This window comes from Mchenga conophoros, linkage group LG22 (assembly GCF_057382185.1).
Source record: "Mchenga conophoros isolate Kocher_MC1m ecotype Shallow Benthic linkage group LG22, M_conophoros_male_GT1.1, whole genome shotgun sequence".
Classification (NCBI taxonomy): Eukaryota; Metazoa; Chordata; class Actinopteri; order Cichliformes; family Cichlidae; genus Mchenga; species Mchenga conophoros.
The window spans coordinates 36377766-36401516 of NC_140546.1; the positions used below are offsets into that span (position 1 = coordinate 36377766).

Consider the following 23751-nt stretch of genomic DNA (forward strand, 5'->3'; position numbering starts at 1 on the left):
CGTGACTAGCCACAGGGGTGGATAGGGGGATGGGGGGTAATCCGAAGGACCACAGCAGTCGTCCTATACGTCCTATACGTCCTATACCATTCCAGCGCGGCGCGCAGACCCGCCGTCTGTCTTCCCCCGCAGGAAACAAGCATCGAAGGCGTTTGGAAAGGGAGGGGGATGAGTGCGTGCTTATCAGTGTAAGTGTGTGTGTGTGCGTGTCCAGAGTTCAGCTGAGACAGTGTCCTTCGCCCCATCAGGCTAAGTAAACAGTCTGCCAGCCAACCCAGGTGGCCTTGCATGGGATGGGAAGAATAGTCACAGTCGTTATCAAGGAGTTGTTTTGGTGGGCTCCAGCCTTGGGCCTGAGCAGCTGGCGCCGTGGTGTCCATATGTTGAATATTGTTGATTAATTAATACATTAAGATAAGATGGGGCCTGATTATTGTCACAGGTCGGTGACTCAGTTATTTTTGGTTTTTGTACTTTTACTTTTGATTTTATTATGAATTATGACTGTTTGTGTTTTGGTTTCTGTCCTAGTATTTCTAGCTCCCTAGTTTTGTAGAACTTCCTGAGTTCTAGTTTTTAGGCTTTGTTATTTGGTTTGGTGTTAATTCTGTGCTCCCTCTGATCTGTGTCAGCCCTGCCTGTGTATCCCCTCTAGTGTAGTCAGGTCTCTGTGTAGAGCCCGCGTCTCTGAGTCTCTGTCTTCGTGTGTGTTTTGAGTTTCCTGTTTTACTTTGAAGGTTCGTGTCTGATGTGAGCGTGTTCAGTTTTACTTGCCTCCTGTCTCGTTAGCTCCCGGTGTCTTTCTGCATCTCCCTGTTTCTCCGTTTCATGTTTGGTTTTTGCTTGTTTTCCCAGTTTAGGTTTTCTCAGTTCTGCTTTCGCCACCCTCGTCTTTGTTGTATGTTCACTCACCATAAATAAAGCTCCTTCACATCAGTAGTGCCTGCATCTTGGGTCCTTTAATAATTCCACACGGTTTGCCCTGCTAACCATGACAATTATTTAAGACCTTGTATGTGAGGAGCAGGATTTTGAATTCAATTCTGGATTAAACAGGGCTCAAATTTTAAATTCAAATGACTAGTCCTAAGTGTGGATGATAATGCATCATCCATAATACAGAATCTTTATTACAAAATGAGGGTAATTGAAAGTTTTTCTCATAGAGCTGAGGAAGCTCCCATCACAGAACACCCTATGGACAGCTAAGACTCCTAATACAGTGAATCACAGTGAATCACAGCTACATGAACATGAATGTTTGTCTATTTGTTTGGTAGTTTTTTCTGATTATTTTCAATTTTTTCACATTTTACTAAATCAAAGTGGGAGAATGGACTGAGTGAACCAAAGTAAAAAGGTTCCCACTGGAAATCCATAACAATGAGCTGGTGACAAAGTTATTTTATGCATTTTTATTTTAAGAATATAGATTGGTTCACTTTCTAGATTTACTGTAACTTGACTAACTGAATATTGATTACTATTACTGTCTCCTGCAGGCAGGGAGCCAGCTGCTCTGTGGATGAGCTAACTGCCTCAGCGTTCCTGACCGTAGAGCTGGATCGTTCACTGGGAGGGAATGCGGTTCAGGTACAACACCAGTGTCAAATAAATATGAGAAGCACTTGTACTGATTGCTTTGTTAATTATTCTAAATGCACAGTACTGTGCAAAATCTTGAGCCACTCCTCATTTCTTTATATTTTGCTAGAAAATAGGAAGTTGGTGCAGTGATTCATTGAAACATGCTAAGAGTGTATACCATGTACCTGACCCTAACCCAATACAGACAGGAGCTAACGTAATGGCCCTTCTTTTATGCACATTTGTGGAAAGCTTGTTGAAAGCCTTCCCAGACTGTTGGCTGGGTCATATTAAACCCTCTGGATTAAGAAATCACTCAATTTGATATTCGTGTGATGGCAGACGAGCAAATACTTTTGACACTAGAGTGTAGATCATTCATAATGGAATCAGGTCCATAATCAGCAATGGATCACAGATGTGATACCAAAGGAGCAGGAAGCCAGGCAAGCTCCGCCCCTGAAGCACATAAGCAGACCTACACATGCACACACACACAGACAGAAAACGGGCGAGTCGACCAGAAACACTTTAAATTGTCCTGTGAAAAATAATTGTCTTCAACTTTCTTTAACTGGTATGTTAAAAACCAGTTTGCTTCATATGGTTTCAGGTCAGAGTGCCTCAGGGTAAAGAACCCCCACATCTGCTCAGTCTTTTTAAATCTAAACCCCTCATTGTGTATAAGAGCGGCACATCCCGCCTGGGCGATCATCCTCCTCCACCTCCTACGCGACTCTTCCAAGTCAGACGGAACCTGGGCACCATCACCAGGATTGCTGAGGTAAACCATTTCCTGATTGTCGTTAGTAAAGTAATGATGTGTTTATGCAAAGATGCTGAACTTCTTGTCTGTTTTAGGTTGATGCCAGTGCCGCCAGCCTAAACTCTAATGATGCCTTCTTTCTGAGGACCCCTGATGGGCAGGGCTTTCTGTGGATAGGCAAAGGGGCCAGTGAGGAAGAGGAAAAGGGAGCTGAGTACATGAGCAAAGAGCTGAACTGCAGCTGCAAACGCATCACTGAAGGACAAGAACCAGGTCATGATCAACACTTGGCATACATATACCAAATGTGTGTATCCATATGATACGCACACGCAGACACAAGCTCCCATAGGTCTGCATGTTTTCACACAGTATAGACGTTGTCAGGCTAGCAGCAGCGGGTCGAATCTATAAGCCGGGTTTCTCACTAACGTGTTCAATATTCCAGCCACGAGAGGCTCTGAGCTGCTGCCTTTAGTAGTGTCCAGAAACAGTGATGAGCAACAGGTGAGTGATTAGCGGCAGGTGAGTATGTCAAAGGCAGGAGCCCGAGTGATGCAGGAGCAGGAGGGAGGGGAACAGAGATTTAAACTAAAACAAAAACACATGTAGTCTTGCAGGGCTGGCCGGGCACACACAGGGACCATGACAGACATAAAGTTTTATTTTGAACACTTGTTGCAAAAAGGAAAATCTCCATTCAAAAGAAACCAAATACAAATATGATAGAAAGTGAAGATTTTTACCAGCGCTCATGTCTCAGTTTGCAACATGAGGACTTGGACTTTTCACCTCTGCCCAGGAGGTCATGTTTTTACAACCAACCTTCCAGTTAGTGTCCAACTTATTGGTTTGGTTTACCATCTCACAGTAGTCGTAGTTTGTTCATCAGCTGTTGGTAAGTTTGATCAGGTCATCAGCTGTGGGTACCACCCCCACTGTATTTGGAAGTGTTTGTGTGTGTTCGTGCGTGCATGGCATTCTGTCTACAAACATGATCGCTCAAAATGTTTAGAGTGGTAGAAGATTGGGGTAATGTTAACAATTCATTAAATCTGGCTTACATCCACCAAGCTCTTCAAGGTTAACTTCATGATTTATTGATTGAAAATTAACAACAAAGCCTTATAACTTGAAAACGGCTATTTGATTGTTCTTAGGCTGAGATCACACAATACACTGTGAGAATGTGAGATTCTCAGTGCCAGAGAAATCCAAATTGCAGCACGGGGCTGTTAGATCAGAGCACTGTGATGCAGCACATAGGTGTGCTGTGTAAGATTATCTAGCTCCACCTGATTAGTACTCCAAGCAATCAGCATGAGTAACAGGCAGAACAATTACATTCTCTTCCACTAGAGGGCAGTGCATCTACCTGCTCTAATTAAATGGGTTGCCAACTGCCAGTAAAACAGAAGAAGAAGAAGGAATTTCATAATAATCATGCTGTGAGTGAGAGAACAGTGTTTAACAGCAATGGATAAATATTTGAAGAGAAAAGGTAGTCAGTCTGACCTGGTCCTGGAGAAAACTCTGACCCAGATGAAGGCCCAGTATGAGTAGGGGTCAGAAGAAAGCAAAAAAGTTATACTGGGGACAAACTGAGTTAATTCCACTATACCTGGTGCGCAGGGAAAAAGGATCAATATGCTTTTTGTGACATTTTTGTCTGGTGGTGTGTCGTGTGATTTTTCTAATGTGAAATATGTGCCGTGGCTCCACAAGATAGGGTGTCATCCAGCGTTTCCCAAAGTTAAACTAGTTAATCTTCTATTTGCATGTTTTTAAAAACTCCCAAAGGGCAACTGGAAGCTCAGATTATCTGTGTCAGCAATAATAGCTCAGAGGGCAAATCTGTAAACTGAGAAGAAAACTGTCCTCCGCATACAAACAAGAGCACTGAGACTGAGACACCTTGATTTTCTCAGGAATCCCCAAAATGCACCAGATTATCCTGAAAACTGTTAACAACATGTCATTCTACTGCTTACACTGTCTCACGGTCTCACGTCCCGTCATCGCTACATTTGAACATTTCCAGCAAAAAGAACTGGTTAAAAGCAAGGACCATGAATGAAAAAGAGCATCATGAATGAACTGTTTCCCAGTGAAATCAACCATGACTGAATAGAGCTCATTGGAATCAAAAATATTATTAAAAAGCATATGTAGATACAGCATATTATCAGTTGGATTTACCCAAAGGTAGCACAAAACTCTTGGATAGAATTAGAACAAGCAGACGGTAACGATAAACTTTCAGAACGTCCCTTGATTACAGCTTTAATTAAATGCCACTGCTGCTTAAAAAACCCATTCATCTTCTCCACCTCACCAGTTGATGAACAACCCTTGAAATCACAAACTCCCAAATAGAATCCAGCAGGTTTTCTCCAAAGTGGCACCACTCAGACTTTCAGGTCAACAGAGCAATTCTTTACTTTACAGCATGGGCGCAAGAAGGAATCACACACCTCTTTTAAGATAATAAACTCATGTCAGATACGAATTTGTTTCAAAGATTTGGACAAGACAAGAAAAATGTACTATTCTCTCAAAATTATATTCACTACTTTCAGTCACAAACTCAATATCTGTACTCATCCCCAAATGGGACAAAGACCTTCCACTATCTTTGAAACCTGATTTTTGGACAAATTCTCAATGACAAAAAAACCAAAAACATTTTAAACTCATTCAATACAAAATCCTACACAGAACCACATCACACAACCAGTGTTGAATAAAATGGTTTTATGGGCGTTACGCCACTGTCTAGGGGTACAGGAACGTAGCATATGTTAAAAGAAGAGTGACCCCGCCCTGGTCCCCAAAACCATACCACAGCCGATTCAGATGTGAAACTGGTTTACTGTGGCTAAACTGCAGCGTGACTCCGGGGTGAACAAAGGCCAAAATAACAAACAAAACCAGTCAAGGAGGTGCTACCTAAACCCTACGTGATAAAAAGAGCAAACCAAAGACAAATGCTACCCCGACCTGAATAAACAGGAGAAAATGAGACAGAAAATAAGAAGGCAGCTCACCCTTCAGCTTCAGTGACTATTTACACGTGACTCTAAACTACACACTATATACAGAAGCTCAGCAATCCTCAGGAACACACACACGAGTAACACAGGGTCTGGAGGCCAAGGATGGCTCTGACGCTGCTGTCAGTTGCTGTCCCGGGACGACTGGCTGTGGCTCAAGTGGTAGAGCAGATCAGCTACTGATTGGAAGGTCGGTGGTTCGATCCTTGGCTTCCCCAGTCTACGTGTCAAATATCCTTAGGCAAGATGCTAACCCCAAGTTGCCCTCCGATGCGTTCAGTGTGAATGCGTGTGAGTGTAGATTAGTTTGCACTTGTGTTTAGAAGTGCTTGTATGAGTGGGTGTGAATGTGGCATGTTGTATAGAGTGCTCTGAGAACTCCGGGAGAATAGAAAAGCACTATATAAGAATCAGTCCATTTACCATGATAAGGGGACCAATCAGCAGCCGTCAGCTTCTCCAATCAGGGACCTGCAGAGACTCTTAAAGACACAGACAGGCGGAACAAAAAACAGCCACCCGGACACATTATGGGCAGTAACAATGGGTTTCTCTGATTCTGGGATTTGTACTCAGTGTACTCAAAACACCACAGACACTCCTTTAGTCAACTAGCTCAGTCCTGCAGCTCTGGTCCAAGCGTACTAAATAGATGAACGCATTCCTTGCTCACACCTGCCTGTGAACTCACTGGACTACTCCTCCCTTGCAGCTGAGCCACAAACCACACCCCACTGCCACATACACTCCCTCTCCCACTTAGGCTGGGGAGCCGTCTTACCTGCTGGGAGAAAACGGCCCTCAGCGCGAAGCTTTAGGATGAAGGTGAGGGTAAAGTTAGAGGTGTCTTGCAGGGGACCAGATCTGGGGCACACTTTCAGGTGAAGTTGGTCAAGAGTCGGTCAGCTCTGCAAAGACTGGCATGAACCAGCAGTAATAACCAGCAAGTCCCAGGAACCTTACTACCTTACTAGCTGTTTTTTGGTCTTGGGATGCCTCCCCAAACACTGTAACTCCCTCCATCCAGCCGCACATTTCTTAAGACTGGCTGCGAGCCCCACCTGTTTCATTGACTCCAGCACTGTGGCCAAATGCACCGCCAAAGAGTCACTGCTGACGCTACATACAGCATGGGCCTGCAGCACCTGGTCCATGAGACGCTGAAGTGTGCCGGGGGTTCCTATAGCAAGTCAGATGGAACTGTGACAAATTGGTACAACCCATATGAAGTCAAAAGACGTGTTTTCCTTAGACTCTGGAGACAAGGATATCTACCAGTAGCCCTCGTTTCACCAGCTCGTCCTCCCCAGAGTCAACATCAGGCGAGGACTCACATCATCTGTCGTGAGCACAAGTCATTAAAACCTGGCCAATCAGTTTCCAAAATATTGAGCAACATGATGTTTCACATTGCTCACTTGGTGTTGGCTCTCACTGTGCACTGTAACTTCCTGTTACAGTGCAAAGTGGTGTTTTTTGTAGATTATCTATGTACAATGAATTTTAAAAAAAACTGATAAAATATAGATAACATCCAATTTCATAGTGTAATCTTCACATGCTTTCTCCAAAGCACACTCTCTGTTGATTCGCCCGCTAATTATATTCACAGTATTCACTCACTGCGTCTTTAGGGATTCACCTAGCTTAGCTTAGCTCTCTAGCAGCACGGCCTCTTCACCTGTCCCTCCTGCACTTTCCTGCTCAGTGTGTCAGATGTTTAGTTACTGTAGGTTTGCTTATAATAATCAGTCTTAATCATGGATGATTAATCATTAATCATTGTCTTAAATGCAACAAATATGCAACAACATAACATGAGAGAAAACACATTTCAAAACAGGAAATACAGCATCAGTGTGCTTTTAATCCAAGTATTTACTATTTGGTTTAGACACTCTACCAGATCTGGTTCGGTATGTTGTCATCAGAGCATACTTGGCATTTTTTAGGTGTGTTCATTTTACCCTGCGTTTTTCTGTCCTTGATCACTTGTTCAGACTATTTTGTGCCAAGTTGTGGTGGGGCGAGTTGAACTTGAATCGTTTCATGTTTGTTGGGTTGTGCTTTATCGGGTTCAGTTTCATCCGAGCTTTTCCGGTTGAGGCTCGCTCACAGGCAGAAGATGTTGTCTGTTGCGCCTGTCTTCCTTTCCATCCGACTCAACGACATAAGAGCGAGGTTCAGCACATACCTTACTTACAACTCCAATCTTGTCATGTCCTCTCTGTGTTTGTAATCTCACCACCTGCTTTGGTGTTAATGGACTGAAAAAAAACTTTTTATCCATGACAGCAAATGAACTGAACAACAGAAAATGATAAGAAAAATAAACTGGGCCAACGTGGCATGTTTGTTAATACACATGTTAATGTGATCTCTGGTCTCCCACTCAGAGACACAGGTCTCCGAGTGTCTAGCATTCAGAGGCTGCCTGAGGACACTCGTGTGAGAGGCGGTGTTGATACCAAAGGGCATTCTCAAGAATGTGAATCTGCCAAAAGGTGTTGCAAATGTAGTGAGAAGAGATGAGGCAGGATCTAGTTTGATTTGCCAGAAGGAGCTCTTTGCATCCAGAACTGAGAAGATGGTTGCTCCAGACATCTGAGCAGCTACTTCCTCCACAGTTCGGATGGGATGGTGAGGTTGCATTAGTGCCTTGTTCAGATCCCTTGGATCAATGCACATATGAACATCATCGGTATTCTTTTTGTGTGTTGCGACCATGTTGGATATCCATTCTGTGGGTTCCTCCACTGGTTCAGTTACTCCCACGGCCTGCATTCTTTGGAGTTCCTCTTTAACCTTTACTGCATGGGAACAGGAACGCGTCTTGGAGGGTTGACGACAGGTGGCACGTTTGGAGTGAGTTTCATTGAGTAGGTTACAGGTAAGCCACCAACTTCATCTTTGAACAGGTCTGTGTATTCGTAAAAAACTTTCTGTGCAGGTGTCTCATCCTGATCTGTGTCAACATGGTAGACTTCCTTGCTGAAACTAACCAGTTTCATTCGCACGCTGTCCTTTAATCCGATGATGGATTGCACATCGTGTTTTACAACTTGGAATTGTAGGTAACTGTCCAGCTAGCTTGCACTTGAGAGTAACTGTGCCTGTGGACTTAATCTTCGTGCCTCCGAAAGCAGCGAGATTTACCTGTTTTTGTGACTTATGTAGGGTTTCGTTGTTGCCGATGTTTCTGTAAGTGCCTAATGACAGTTATTGTGTGGATGCTTTAAGCATCCACACTATTGAGTTCCTGTTTCTCTTTATTCTTTATACTTTATTGTGTGGATGCCGGAGGCATCCACACTATTGAGATCCTGTTTCTCTTTATTCTTTATCCTTTATTGTGTGGATGCTTTAAGCATCCACACTATAGAGTTCCTGTTTCTCTTTATTGTGTGGATGCTTTAAGCATCCACAATATTGAGTTCCTCTTGGGACTTCCGTACACTTTTTGGCACTTAACTACTTCCACAATTTTCAGCCGATTTTCACCGTTCAAATTTTAAAATATTCTGCTATTTCTGCTAATTCCTGCTATGTCTTTTGGTATTTTTCACTATTATACTTTTTAAAATATTAAGCTTAATTTGTCCCATTGAAATGAATGGGAAACTTCTGCAATTCTGCTAAAATTTGCTTGTTTCTGAAACTTAACTACTTCCTCATATTTTCACGTAGAACAACCATTCAAACTTTAAAATGTTCTCAAATTATTGGGCTATTCAGGTATGATTCAGCTTTTTCAAATCTTTTACCGTTTTACCTTTATGCCTCTTAAAGTTTTCAGTTGCAAAATTGTGATTTTTCACAAAATACATGCGTTGTTATGGTTGCTATGCACTTGGCTTCCAGTCTGCCACTGAAGGTTTTGCAGTCTTCTCTTCATGTCCGAACAACTTCTTGCTACTTGCTCAATCTTCACTCAACTTCCACAAATTATATATCAAAACGTAGGTATTTTTGCTGGGTTTCCGAAAATGTCACTATCATTGTTGTGGGATTTATAGAATTTTGGCAAATCTCCTCAGACCAACACAAAGTCACAAAACTCTCCATAGAAAGTCAATGGAGAGCTTGTTCAAAATCACCGCTTGATTTCTGTAATGAGAGGCATATTCGAATCGTCATATCTCCTTAACGAAGCAAAGTTAAGACATAAGGCTTGTCCCAGTATATCTTCAGACACTCCTGACGCTCACAATTCAAGAATTATTTTCTCACCTATTACCGTTCTGAAATGAGTTAGACTTGTTTGAGGGTAGGAAATTCGTCCTTCGCTCAGATTTCTTCAGATTTCAAACTCTGGAAATGAACCACTTTTTTCTCTCGTCATATCTTTTTAATGGATTTCCACAGAGACCTGAAAATTTCCATGATTGTTCACCAAAGCCTGCTGTCTCTTACGGTGAAAGAATGATATTGATACTCCAAATAGATTTAGAGTTAGAAAGCGTTGTTTGAGGGCAAGTCAAGGCAGTTTTTGCTTTGCTCTACTCAGTTATGGTGCATTAGAAGTCAATTATCTTTAATAATTCATATTTTAATGATAAATTGTCAACACTTTAAGATTCCCCCATGTCTTCTGAACAAAACGGTGTAAGAATGACCATTCTAGCCCCTACAGTTAGGAAATTATGGTCATTTGTTTGAGGGGAGTCGTCATTATGAGAAATAGACTGCAAAAATCCTGTGTCTCTCTGTGCTGCGTGCACCTGTTTTGGCGGGAAAAAGTGCACAGGCTCTCTGATTGGTGGATTCAAATTCAGCAGCTCCATGGCTGCTTGACTGAGCTAGAAACTTACTTCTCTGTGTGTGTGTGTGTGTGTGTGTGTGTGTGTGTGTGTGTGTGTGTGTGAGAGAGAGAGAGAGAGAGAGAGAGAGAGAGAGAGAGAGAGAGGAAGCCTTTTTATGGGATGATCTCATTGTAAGATTCAAATTCAATATATTTAGACTGGTTGACTGAATTGGATCTTGTGTGTGTCTCTCTCTGTGCATGTGTGTTTCCATATGTGTCCATATTTGTGATTGTGTGGCTGTTATATTTTTTTTTTGCCAATTTTTTTCATTTAACAAGTATATTTTAGGGACCCTCAGCATGTTCAGCATTTTTTCAGCTGTCCATTTTGCTTTTCCAATTTTTCTGTTTAACTTATTACTATTGTGCTAAATCATACTATTTCTGCTTTTAATAGGATTTGTGCTTAATATAGTATTTCTGCTAAATTATAGTATTTCTGGTTTTTATAATATTTGTGCTGAAACATAGTATTTCTGTCAAATGATAGTATTTGTGCTAAAGCATAGTATTAATTCAAAATTACAATATTCATAGTTCATCACAGTGTCTCTGGTAAATCACAATATTTCTGCTATGTTGTACTATTTTTCTAAATCATAGTGTTTCTGTAATGCTTAAGTATTTTTGTCTAAATATATTCTTTCTGTTATCTTATACTATTTCTCCTAAATTCTTGTATTTTTGAGAAGTTATCATGTTTCTGGTAAGTTACAATATTTCTGCTAAGTTCTGCTCTGCTATTGTATTTCTGCCAAGTATTATGTTTCCTCTAAGATATTGCAGTTCTGCTAAGTTATTCCATTTTAGCAAAGTTCCTTTGCTTCTGCAAAGTTTTTACAATTTCTGCAACTTTTCAGCTTTTTCAGCTACTTTTTGCATACAGCTTCAGCTTTAAAGCATCCACACTGCATTTTCGCAGGAAATGCAAATTTTTCTAGTCTACAGTTACTCTTTGGGCTCATTTAGTAATAACGATACTTGTAATAACTGTAGCCTGTTTGCAGCTCTGGAGGCCAGGATCACTGAATGGGAGACTCGGCTTAACACCCTTAAAAAAAGATACTAACCCCAAGTTGCTCTCTGATGCATCCAGCGAAGTATGAATATGTGTGTGAATGTTAGATAGAAGGCACTCACATAGAAAAAAGTACATTATACATTTTTAATTTTGGAAAAGTTGTGATTAGTGTGGTAACTTTTGGACCTCCCTCCTGAGCTACAGCCAGCCAAGCATCCCCTATATCAGTGGTTCCCAAACTTTTTTTGCTGGGCCCCCCTTTGTTTTACAAGAAAAATGCTCGCACCCCCCCTCCCCCCTCTGCGCGCCTGCGCACGCACACGCACAACCACACACGCCCATATTTTGCTCCATTGTGGTTTATTTCACACCTCAAACATTTAGTAAACAATTAAACAAATACAAGTAAACTGCAATAAATTAAAGGTTGTAATAAAATAAACTACTAACTCTTTTACGCTACGTCCGCACCTACACGGATATTTTTGAAAACGCAGCTGTTTCGTCCACGTAAACGACGTTTCAAATCACCGAAAACTGAGATTTTTAAAACTCCTTTTTTGCGTTTACGTGTGGACGAGGAATACAGAGTTCGTCACACAACGTCAAAGGTATGAGTCTTTTTCACGTCACGCTGTGGCCACGTTATTGTTTACATGAGATGAATTGCAGAATGGAGATAGAGACAAAATACTGTTACAGTTTTTTCTGATTGCTTAAGCACATTTTTTGTAACTATTGGCTAATTTTGCAAAACTCTTCACACAAATAAGAAAACCTGTCACCCAATAATCAAAACATTGTAGTTCTCTTGCAAAAGCAAACACAGCTAGATTAACTCTTCACACCTTCGTAAAAATGGTGTTTCCGTATCAAACAGTACACACAAGCCATCATCTACTAAGCACACAATGCGCCAACTGCACACTGATGGTATGAATACAAAACACATCTGGCTTTTGCTTTCTCTGTGCACAAGGTAGGCTATGTCAGTTTGAGCTCATACTTCTGTCATAGATCCATAAGCATAGAGGGATCCAAACTTCAAGTACTGCTGTTTATTCAAACACATCAAAACAAACACAAGTGTGTATTACCAAGTATAGGATTATTTGCAATCGCCATAATGACTATATGGGTTACTTGGTCTGCAGTGAACATGCTTCCTCTGCCCCAGCATCTGGTCATCTAGCAATTCTGTAAAGTAACAATTTCAGTATTTTTACATCAATGGTATTGGTGTGTTTCTCATTGGCATATGGCAGTGCTACAAATCTTTGTGCGAAGTGACTGTACTCACCGATTCTCATTTCAAGTTGTCCCTATGGTACTTGCTACAGTGTAGCGGCTCGAGTTAGGCTGGACCCGTTGGCCAGCTACCCTCAGGGTCATTCCACGGTTGATTACATGGTCCACTATTGTAGCTCTGATGTCATCAGCAATTCTATTTCTTACTCTTCCTACCCTTCCTCTCCCCCCTCCTCGTCTTCCTCTTGCTCCTCCTTGTCCTTGTCGTCCTCTTCATCCTACTTCTTCACCTCCACGTCCTCTTCCTCGGCCTCCTCTACTTCTCACTCTTTCTGCTCCCTCCATTGTACTCCGCACACACAGCTTACCTGTATTATAGTGCTTAGGCTGATTGCAAAGTGAACTAATTATCTAAAAAAGTTTTCACATGTGACAGTGTGCCAGACAGTTGGCAAATTAGTGTTAATGATAGCCATACATGTGTATACTTTTGCTAGGAGTGTGTTGGAAATTTGGTAATTGAGTGTTGTGCAGTGAATTGTGCCTACAGTTTTGCAAAGTGTGTGTTACAAAATTGCAAACTGAGTGCAAAGCAGTTTTTGTGCTTTTAGTTTTGCAAACTCAGTGAGTGGTTTTGCTATAAGTCTGAATAGTTTTAGAGATTGTGCTACAGGAATCACAGTTAGGGTTTAAGCATTCAGAAAAAACTGTAATCTGACTGTCTGCAGGTTTTACACGCAGTTACTGTCCCTCCATTTACAAAGGCAGAGGCGTCATGGTGTGATTATTTTACATGTAGTTGTTTTTTCCTGTGTAATAATATTCAACATTGATATCAACACATTTTTCAAAAAATGCCTCTCTGTGCAAAATGGGTTCAAAAACATAAACAGCTGTGGGATCCTGTTTGTCCGTGATTTAAACAGCCAGCAGCCCAGCGCTGCTCCCGACTAAAGGAAAAGCAATCCTGCAGGGAGACCTACCTCGGCACTTGTGCAGGTGAAGCCAGAGGGAAGATTTGCTTCACCATATTTTCTAGTCTTTGGCTTAGAATGAAGTTGGTTTGGAAACATATTCAGCGATGCTTCATCTCCTGCTTTGCGTTTCTGTGGGCGCCCCGTGCTAGCAGTGTCCAAGCGTTTTGTTTTTTTGTTTTTTCCTCCCCTTTTCATACCGCGTCCCCCCCTGCAATGGCTCTGCGCCCCCACCCCTCCCCACCCCAGAGGGCAGGCCCCACACTTTGGGAAGGTCTGCTCTATATGAATGTTTGAATGTGATTATATGAGCTTCTGAGATGTCACTTTGTATTTTGTCTTGCAGCTAAGTTCTGGGCTGAATTAGGAGGGAAGAAGGAGTACCAGACATCAGAGAGGCTGGAGAGTCCGTCTATGACTCATCCTCCTCGACTCTTTGGATGTTCCAACAAGACTGGCAGGTTCACAGTAAGTTTTTAACATGTGTCATTTTCCCCTCATGAAGGAATCTATTTGTTACTTTTCTTTCCAGCATATTATTTATTCTGTTTTTATTGTATTCGTTTATGATAATAATAATAATAATTAATAATAATAATAATAATAATAATAATAATTAATAATAATAATAATAATAATAATAATAATAATAATTAATAATAATAATAATAATAATAATAATAATTAATAATAATAATAATAATAATAATAATTAATAATAATAATAATAATAATAATGTATTGCATTTATATAACCGAACCACGGTCGCCCCCAAATTATGTGCTTAACAAATTTATTAGACCGCTCATCATAAAAATGAGAAAACAAAAACCTGAATTTATATTATTTATCAGACTAATGAAATTTTTTTTGTTTTGTTTGTATTACTTTTGCCACAGTTTCCCACAGATGTAACAAACTAAGATGGAGGGACAGTTTTCTTTGCTTACTATCCAATCGTAGTTGGAGGCTCACATTTGAACTATTTATGGGTCATGATTAGCGCCTCTGTGCTGTCTTTCAGTCCAGCTTTGCCCAGCCACTGGTAGCACTTCTGGATGTCAGTCACTTGTGTTAAATAGGCCCTTGACAGCATAAGACCCACATCATGTATAGCTGCTTCACCAGTAATTATGTGCTGTTATATTTTCCAGTCAGACAATCAGCACATTTGGTGTAGTGCATTTAAACAAACTGGAAGACCCGGATATCATTAAACACTCCTCTAAATAATAAATGCAGCCTTTATAACACAGGTTACAGTTATTCACAGCACTTCAGTTACCTGTTACATTCCCCATGTGGTCAGGTGGGACAGTTGTGCTATAACACAGTCCCGTGTCATTAAAACCTACATTCTGAGCTTCTAATCCTCATTCAACTTTTGTCACATTGTGCTAAACACTGATCATTGAAATGTAGCTGAGTTTAAATGTTATTGTATGCAGATTGAAGAGGTTCCAGGAGATTTCACACAGGATGACTTAGCTGAAGATGACGTGATGCTGCTGGATGTCTGGGACCAGGTACTCAACTGTAGAACACGACAGACATCTTAGGACAAAGTGAACAACCCCTCACACGCACTCTTCTGTTGTAGGTGTTTGTCTGGATTGGAAAGGATGCAAACGAGGTGGAGAGAGCTGAATCTCTCAAATCTGGTGAGCTTTTGACTTTAGTCAGAATGTTATTAGGTAGCATGAGACAAACTATAGTAATATTCAAAGATCTTTGAATAATAAAGAGACTATTTGAACCTGTTCTGAAATACAATAGCTAACAGCTAATGGGAACCCTTAATTATATTGTTTTTTAGATTTTTATCTACAAAATTCATCCTACAACAAACTTTTGTTTGAGGTTCCTGTCTGTGACTCACTGTCTCCTCTGCAGCCAAACAGTACATTGAGACTGACCCAGGGGGGCGTGACAAGCTGACTCCTGTGGTGGTGGTGAAACAAGGCCATGAACCTCCCAACTTCACAGGCTGGTTCCTGGCCTGGGACCCTTCCTACTGGGACTCTATCACCAGGAGCGTGAAGTCTCTGAATGTTTAAAACATTCACATGATAAATCACCAGAACACAGAAATATTATCATCTTTATAATCAGCACAATTTAAATATATATCTACATGTGTACTGTCAGTGGTAGATTTCTTCCCTAAAGTTTGAATACAACAAGCCTCTAAACTTTAGAGGCTTGTTGTATTCAAAGCAGTCTGTATTAAAATCCTTTAATGGGAACAGTCCTGTATTCACTGCGCGATAAGCTGCTTTCTCATACCAGCTGAAACAACTCAGCTTGCTTTGATAGTAATCAGTAATTAAAGGTTTTTATGGCGTGCATAATGTTACAAGTGTTTATGAAGTCTTGGCCAGCTGAGGGTTTCAAATGAAGCGATACTAGCTCTGCTCATCCCTGTTAGTACTCTTATTGCAGCATATTGGATTAACTGAAGGCTACTGTGTCATCTTCTAGTTCAGCAGTCCAGGGCATTATTCTCTGGAAGGATGTTCCTGATTTTGACAATATTGTGCAGCTGAAATAAAGCATGTAAACTTCAGAGCTATATAATAAAAGTAGATAATCAAATGTTGGAAGTTCCTGCATTCTGTTCTTCTTTGGTCTGTTTTGACACATCCACGGTGCAGGCAGTGATACATAATGGTTTACACCTCCTGATGCATCATCATCTGCCAGGACACTGGAAAGTTTTCTTTGCCATCTGTTTTTGTATCGGTCCTTCTGAATCCCTTAAACTTACAAAAACAGCAGTTTTAAAAAATGCAAATGCATTGCTCTGAATATGTGTATTGGCTGCTCTGTGCTTGCAAGATGTGTACTGGGTAGCTTTATATTTACTGTGTGAATGAGAGTCATTCATTTCCTGTGAATTGTTACCACTTCTTACAACAGTTGAAACAAAAGCGTGGCAGACTCAGTGTATTTAGTCTTCTAGTTTCTCCATCCATGTATGCAAGTAGTCACAGTCTGAATGATACAATTCCACCACCAGAGGGTGAACACGAGGCCCGGTGTAGATGTTTGTATGCCCCCAGATGAATTTTACATTTCCAAGCACCAACTATGCCTATAATAATATAATTAAAAATATGTAATAAACAATATTTGGCCACGACATTCATATTGATCCAAAAGCACGTGAATCTCAACCTCATCCACAGAGCAGAGTTGCTCATTTATGGGCTGGAGACAATATGATAAAAATCAAAATAAGCAATGTAGTTGTTTCTTTGTTTTTTAAATTGTATACGTGGGGGTTAGCACTGCTGCTTCACAGCAAGAAGGTCCTACTGCACCTGTCTGGGTCCTTTCTGTGTGGAGTTTCCATGTTTTCACCCGGGGCCCGGTGACTTCTCTCCGGATACTCCCGCTTCCTCCCACAATCCAAAGACATGCGGTTAGAAGGATTATGTTAATTCGTAATTGCCCAGAGGTGTGAATGTGTCTGCCTCCCTGCGTCTAGCCCAGCGGCGGACTAGCGACCTGTCCATGTGTATCCCGTCTATAATGTATTTTTAAACCCTTCAACATAATTTAGGCCACTGTGTGTGGAATACTAACCTGAAAAACTGGCCTTCTTCCAAATAAATAAATACATAAAGAAACCTTTCGACCGACACGTGCTCTTTGATGCACAGTCCCGGGTTTGAGTGTAACCGCGAAGTGAGTCGCTAAATAAATAAATATATAAATAAATGACTTTAAATTAACAGTGTTACATAACTTTGGAAAAATTGAGGTTCATGATAATTAGACTATAAAGTGCATGGAATGAATCCTGAGTAACTCTGAAATAGTATAAACTTTTAATATCACTAGTATCCATTACTATTACAAGTATTACTATAATCCTGTTTTGACGAATGTTCCCGTGGTGGGCGTACAACACGAGGGGAATCGTATAAATAGGCCACTGACGCTGGACTCGCAGCTCTTGTATGATTACAAGATTTTACACGAGGATGATGCATTATGGGGAAACCTAAAGCTATATAATTTCCTATTTCAAACCCTTCCAAACAACAGCACCCTTTGTATCGGTACGTTTAATGAGCCCTTCCCTTTTACGTGATTTGCTTCGAAGCCTGTGGAAGTCAGCCAAACCAAATATGCCGGCTGTGCTTTTATTTTGAAAGGCGAAAGCGGAAATAGTGGTGTTTATTCTAGTGGTCTTAGCGCCGCTGCGGAATGGAGAGGTAATAGTAGTTGTAGACGTCTGAGGAGGTGACAGCGGTGGGTGACCGAACCTGTGGACGCACTGCCAGCTGTGATGGGTTAACATCGTTTGTCGAGGTACGTTTCTTACGCTGCTACTGTGACGGATCCGTTCTTCTGTAGAAAACAGCGATAACAGCCGGGAAATCATATCCAACCCCAGAGACAGCTCAAATTAATTTCCCCTCAATGAAGCAAATTGCGTTGATGTCCGCCTGCTTTGTCATGTAACGCTAACCTAACGCTGCTTTATATGTAAACGTGCATAAAAGGCCCAAAGCGCTAAGACTGCTTTTTCCAACACTTGTTGGCTTTGCAAGCGAGTCAGGTCTGTAACACAGGACCCACAGCACTGCACGCCAGACTCCATTTGGATCGCTCACAAACTGACGCCGCTCCTCGGATAACAAGCTAAAGGTATTCACAGTGTTTGATATAGATAGAGATGTTTCATCAATCTTTATTTGCCATATTTCAGTTCGGGCTAACTCTTAATACTAGGTTTTAATGAAGCGCTGGTGGCGCATCACTTATCGCCGTCTCCGTGTGTCTACCTTCAGTGAGCAGGGCGGGAGCGGCCGCTGCAAACCGGGCATAAAGTCATAGAAACGCAGTTTTCTTGTCGTCGGAAACGTGTTCATCAGCGACCTCACGGGAGCCCAGTTCTTCAGCACATGTCGATTTGTTAGTAACGTAAGATTTATTTTAATTTATAGATTAGAAACGGACCTTTCGGCATAAAGAAGTCGGTTGCCAAGCAACACATTTTTAAAGCAACATGTCAGTGTGCTCAGTTTAAAAAACACAAAGGCCGGTTTTGATCTGTCCATGGAGGTGACGGATGGATTTGGGGGGAATTTAAAAGATCTCCTTCCCCGTTGTTTAGAGTCACACGTTGAAGTGCGCCCTGCTGTTTTATTCCGAGCTCAGTCCTCAGTGTCAGGATAATGTAAGGGTGTGTGGGTTTATTCACTTCCTGGGTGTTTGTGCCCTTGTAAAGTAACAGAGTGCTGTGTGTTTGCATGCCTGGACTCATGCATTTCTCCTCTACATTCTAGCTTTTGCTGCAGTTCTTTCACAACAAGATCAACCTCGGGAATATTTTGTGGCAACTTCTTTCGGTCTGTGTGCCAAGATGGGAAACGGACTGTCGGATCATCGCTCGCTGCTCCCCTGCCTCCCCTGCTTTCAGGCTCTTCACATTGTCATTCTAGGACTGGACTGTGCAGGCAAGACCACTGTGCTGTATCGCCTGCGTTTCAATGAGTTTGTGAACACTGTCCCGACCAAGGGATTCAACACAGAGAAGATCAAAGTGTCTCTTGGAGGCAGCTGTCGGACTGCGTCTTTCCACTTCTGGGACGTAGGCGGCCAGGAGAAGCTGCGGCCTCTGTGGCGCTCGTACACGCGCTGTGCTGATGGCATTGTGTTTGTGGTGGACTCGGTGGATGCCGAGCGCATCGAGGAAGCCAAGGCAGAGTTGCACAAAATCACACGGCTGGCAGAGAACCAGGGTGTGCCGGTCCTTGTGGTGGCTAACAAACAGGACCTGCGCAATTCTCTTAGTTTGCCTGAGATGGAGAGCATGTTGTCTCTAGGTGAGCTCAACACTGCCACACCCTGGCACCTTCAGCCTGCTTGTGCCATTATCGGCGAGGGACTGCAGGAGGGACTGGAGAAGCTCCATGCCATGATCATGAAGAGGAGAAAGGTGCTGCGGCAGCAAAAGAGGAAGAGATGATGTGCTAGTAGAGGAACTACAAACTATGAGCAGAATCTAAAGCTGCACAAGTACGGCTGAATACAACACTGGGTTTAGCTGGAACAGTGATACCCATTCTGTCAGTTGCCCCTTTTTGTTTGGGTCTGTTCCTTCAACTGAAATGGCTTAAAGTCAGCCGGTGCTCCCACTGAGGACAGTGCAATGGATTCTGAATGCAAACAGTCATTCTAAAGTTAGCGCAGCAATACGCCGAACTCTCAAAGAAGGACAAAAAGCTTTTGTGTTTATTTGTTGAAACATGCGCTGTACCAACTTAAAAACAATCAAATAAGTCTCGATCGTGTATATTCCACCAAAGCTCTGAAAGTTGACAACGACTCACTAAGTACAGAATCACTACTGACTCCTAGAAACAGCGTCACGTGTCACAATCGCTACAGTTGAATAGAAGCTATTTTTCAGAGGTGCGCCTGTGTTCCTGCTGACACGTCTCGATGACATGACAAGAGTACACTTACACTAATTGATTTTCATCATCTGGTTACTGTTTAAACATAACAGTAATCAGTTTCTTCACTTGACAGCAGTGTCAAAAGACCAAAATGTGACTCATGTGAGTTGTTTTCTTAGCATGAGGCTGCTTTTCAATCAACTGCACCAAAAAAGGGCTTTATATACTCTCTGATATTAGATTATATTACAAAATGTAGTCAATAATTGACGTTAGTGCTCAAATATTTAAAGCTAACAACTATAACTACTATCATAAAAAACCACAGTGAGAAGTCAGAGTCACACTTGGAGTAAGATGACAATCAGTCAGCATTATACTTTTTGATATGCAAGTGTCATCTGCATTGCTGCTAAGATGTTAGTTTTCAGGTCACCAGCCACATTTCTTCATTTATTAAGTTCTTCAGGGTCATGTCTCCTTGTATTGCAGAACATAGACTGGACCCACATGCTTTACTTGCATTGTTGTAATGTCTAAGCCCGTCCTGTGATTACTGTGCCACTGTCAGTGCTGCTAACATTGGATAAAAACTGTGATGTTAAACGTCATCTGAGAATTTATTTTCATGTTCAGTGAGTAGTGATTGTTTCTTGTTTTTTTACTTCCTTTTTGTTGTAAGGCATTAATAATACACTTTTAAAAAGTAATGCTCAAGTACTTTTTTGGACATCGATTAACATGATCAGAGTGGAAGCGTCGAAGCGTTTGGGTGTATGTAACTGTCGAACTGCTGCTGCAGTGAGATAAAAGGCTGAGCAGTTCTTACTGATTGAGTTAAGGATTCGCAGCCACCGGCTTTTGCACGTCTCAGTGCTATGAACGCGAGCTTGTTCGCTTATTCAAAGGTAGCCTAACGAGGCTTTACAAGTTTACAATTTGGTAACTTTGTGGGAAAAACAGAAGCAAACTCGGTGTCACTGGTTCCAGCTGCACCACATGTGCTGTTGAAGGTAAACGTGTTATCGTGTGTCCTTGTGTGTAAGCAAATGGGTTGTGTAGCACCAAACTACAGGACTGCATCCAAAGTCGGGGTGCCCATGGATGACCGTGATGGACAATTATTTGCTATAAAACACGACTTTGATTCCACTTCTTCAAAGGAAGGGAATTGTACATCATGTGTTCAGTTATACTAATAAAAGTACATTTGTAAATCCGTTGGTTAAACAGGGCCGTTAAAAAGTGTTTTCTCCCTTCCTAATTTTTATTTTTTTGGCATGTTTGTCATACAAATCTTTCACACAAAGATGCCCCAAGTAAATACAAAATGTAGTGTTAAGGGATTATTTAATTTATTGAGGCTGGTGGGCTTACTTGCTTTTATTTGTTACTAAGGGAAAAGCTGCCAAAGCCAACATGCACTGTGTGGAAAAATATTAGCCTAAACCTAATAACTGCTTGTGCCAGCTTTGAGAGCAGGAACTGCAATCAAGCATTTGAAATAATGTAATGAGTCTTTGAAACTACTGTGAAGGAGTTTTGGCCCACTTGTCTTTACAGAAGTGTTCAGTTGAGCCGTATTTGAGGATTGTTGAGCACGAACTGCTTTTCATGGTCATTCCAGAGCATCTGGATCAGTTTTAAGGTCATTTCAAAACATCCAAAACCTTGATGATGGTTTTCTTTGTACCATTTCGAGGTGGACTTGTTGGTTTGTCTTGGGTCATTGTCCTGCTGAATAATCCGAGTGCACTCAAGCTTCAGGGCATGAACTGAGCTGGATTTTCTTGTAGAGCTAAATTCATGGTTCCATCAATTACAGTACGTTGGTCAGGTCCTGAAACAGCAAAGCAGCCCTAGATCATCACACCACCACCACTACATCTGACTTTTAACTGTGTCACCCACTCCTTTGTGGATAACGGCTTTCACCATGGTTCAATGAAGTCCCAAAGACTCTGTTTCTAAACTGCTCCTGAGTGTCTTTAGCTCGAGGACATGCTGTGTTTTGCTTTATGGGATCTTTTAGCTACTTCATTTTATCAGACTTTGTGATTTCTTGGGTCATCAGGTCTGAGTGTAGCTTTTCAAAAACTCTGGTTAATCACAGTTCATTCATGGTTTAATAAGGGGTGGTAATTACTTTTTGCACACAGGGTTCAGATGAAATAATTAAAAAACTAATATTGTATTAACTTTGGATATCTTTGCCTAATATTATGAGTATAATATATATGTAAGTGTGACAAATATGTAAAATAAATAAGAAGTCAGGAAGGGGGCAAATACTTTTAAATAAAAGTAAAATAGAAAGTTGCTCTCTGTAGCACACGAAAGTCAAATATCTGTCCTGATAATCTGAAAGTGTTTTTATCTGAACTGCGTGCTGGATGAACACAAAATCGGCCATTTAGTAATTGTTAGTTGGCAGTTTGCAGAAATGGTCCTGCTATCTCTTCACTCGGTGCTAAACGGTTGGTTGGGTGGGGTCTTGTCGGCAGGCAGCCAGACTCTTCTCAGGAAACCGAAGCAAGGAAGGGAGTGGTTCCTCTTACATTATCACCGTATCCTGTTCTCAGCTCTGAAAACTGCAGTTTACACCGTTCACAGTTGGAGCTGACTGGGAATCAGATTAGAAGTCCACACAGCTTTCAAACGTCCCACCTCAACCCTGCACCCCTCTCCGCTGCTGAGTATACACCCCAACATGGATGGCCATGCTTTTAAAGTCTTTTTTTCTCAGCTGTTTAAAAGACTGGAGGAACGGCTATGAAAGATATGCTGCTAGCCACTGGTGCTGCTACTGTGACCCCTGAGTTAGCTCAAACTCACATTAGCTGACCTGAAAGTGATTCAGAACACTGTAATGGTTGGAGACCAGTATGCCCTCAGTAACAGTCATCCTCCAGTGTCCTTAGCAGGCAGCCGACTGGACTAGATACAAGTAGAAAAGTGGTGGCGTCTCTCAACCTCATTTTGACCTCATTCTAAACACAGACGTAGAACCTGATAGAGAAGCTGCAGCCAACAGTGTGTCTTCACTAATCCATCATTAATGAAACTCCAGGACCAAGAAGCCCAGGACTGGTATGATTATGTAGAAAAAAATGACACCTTCAGTAGTGTTTTACTGCCGGCGGTCACCCTCCAGCCAAAGGGAAAAGGCAGTCTTGACCTGGCACGCCGCTCTACTTTGTGTAATGGAAAATACACAGGGGTGCTGGGCAGATACTGTGGAGGAAGGAAACTGCAGATGCTTGAATGACAGCCTACCGACTGTGTTTAAAGTGGACATGACATGTAAAAAGGCTCATTTACAGCACGGAGCCCTGCTCTAAAAACTGTCACAGACTTAACTCTGTGAAGCTGGAGAAGTTCTTAGAACATGTTTAGCACCACCATGTGCCAGAAGAAGAACATGACATGATATGTGTCTTATACACCCAAAGAGTATGGTATTGATACACTAATGCAGTCACTCTTCATGTAGATTTAAGTTTACACAGCCCACCATGGATCGCAAGAGTTTTAAAAGCTCGTCTATTCTCCTAGTTTACACAGTATTTGTGTTCTCTTCGGTCAGCAGTGGGTTTTGCCTCTGAACTCTATCATAAACGCCATTTTTGCCCAGTTTCTGTCATATTGTGAAATCATAAACACTGGCCTTAACTGAGGCAAGTGAGGTCGGGAGTTCTTTAGCTGATGTTCAGGGTCCTTCTGTGACCTCCCAGATAAGTCGTCAGTGCACTCTTCGAGAAACTTTGGTAGGTTTAACAATGTTTCCTGTTTCCTCTATTTGTAAATAATGGCTTTAGGTATGATTTTACTCCACTGCCGGTGTGTTCGGGATCATCGGCATGCTGAATAATAAAGCTGTT

General features: G+C 41.6%; 2 protein-coding genes across 5 annotated transcripts in view; both read left to right on the forward strand.

Annotated features, from left to right (window-relative positions):
- LOC146549842 (scinderin-like) overlaps positions 1-15611 on the forward strand; it is a 42762-nt gene extending 27151 nt beyond the window's left edge. The window contains exons 7-13 of the mRNA XM_085261714.1: positions 1503-1593; positions 2201-2371; positions 2449-2626; positions 13800-13921; positions 14903-14980; positions 15055-15115; positions 15348-15611. Of these exons, the coding sequence (XP_085117840.1) occupies positions 1503-1593; positions 2201-2371; positions 2449-2626; positions 13800-13921; positions 14903-14980; positions 15055-15115; positions 15348-15511 (865 nt within the window). The 3' untranslated portion in view covers positions 15512-15611. The remainder of the gene's footprint in view (positions 1-1502; positions 1594-2200; positions 2372-2448; positions 2627-13799; positions 13922-14902; positions 14981-15054; positions 15116-15347) is intronic.
- Positions 15612-17633: 2022 nt separating this feature from the next.
- Positions 17634-23751, forward strand: arl4ab (ADP-ribosylation factor-like 4ab). Of its 4 annotated transcripts, none has more exons than XM_085261547.1 (2): positions 17634-17774; positions 18755-23750. In XM_085261547.1, the coding sequence occupies exon 2, from the start codon at positions 18832-18834 to the stop codon at positions 19435-19437; it is 606 nt and encodes a 201-aa protein (XP_085117673.1). In that variant the 5' UTR covers positions 17634-17774; positions 18755-18831; the 3' UTR covers positions 19438-23750. The 4 variants fall into 4 exon arrangements, with proteins under 4 accessions (XP_085117673.1, XP_085117675.1, XP_085117674.1 ...); XM_085261549.1 differs by lacking the exon at positions 17634-17774 and adding an exon at positions 17820-18113 and having other exon boundaries at positions 18755-23751; XM_085261548.1 differs by lacking the exon at positions 17634-17774 and adding an exon at positions 18247-18651 and having other exon boundaries at positions 18755-23751.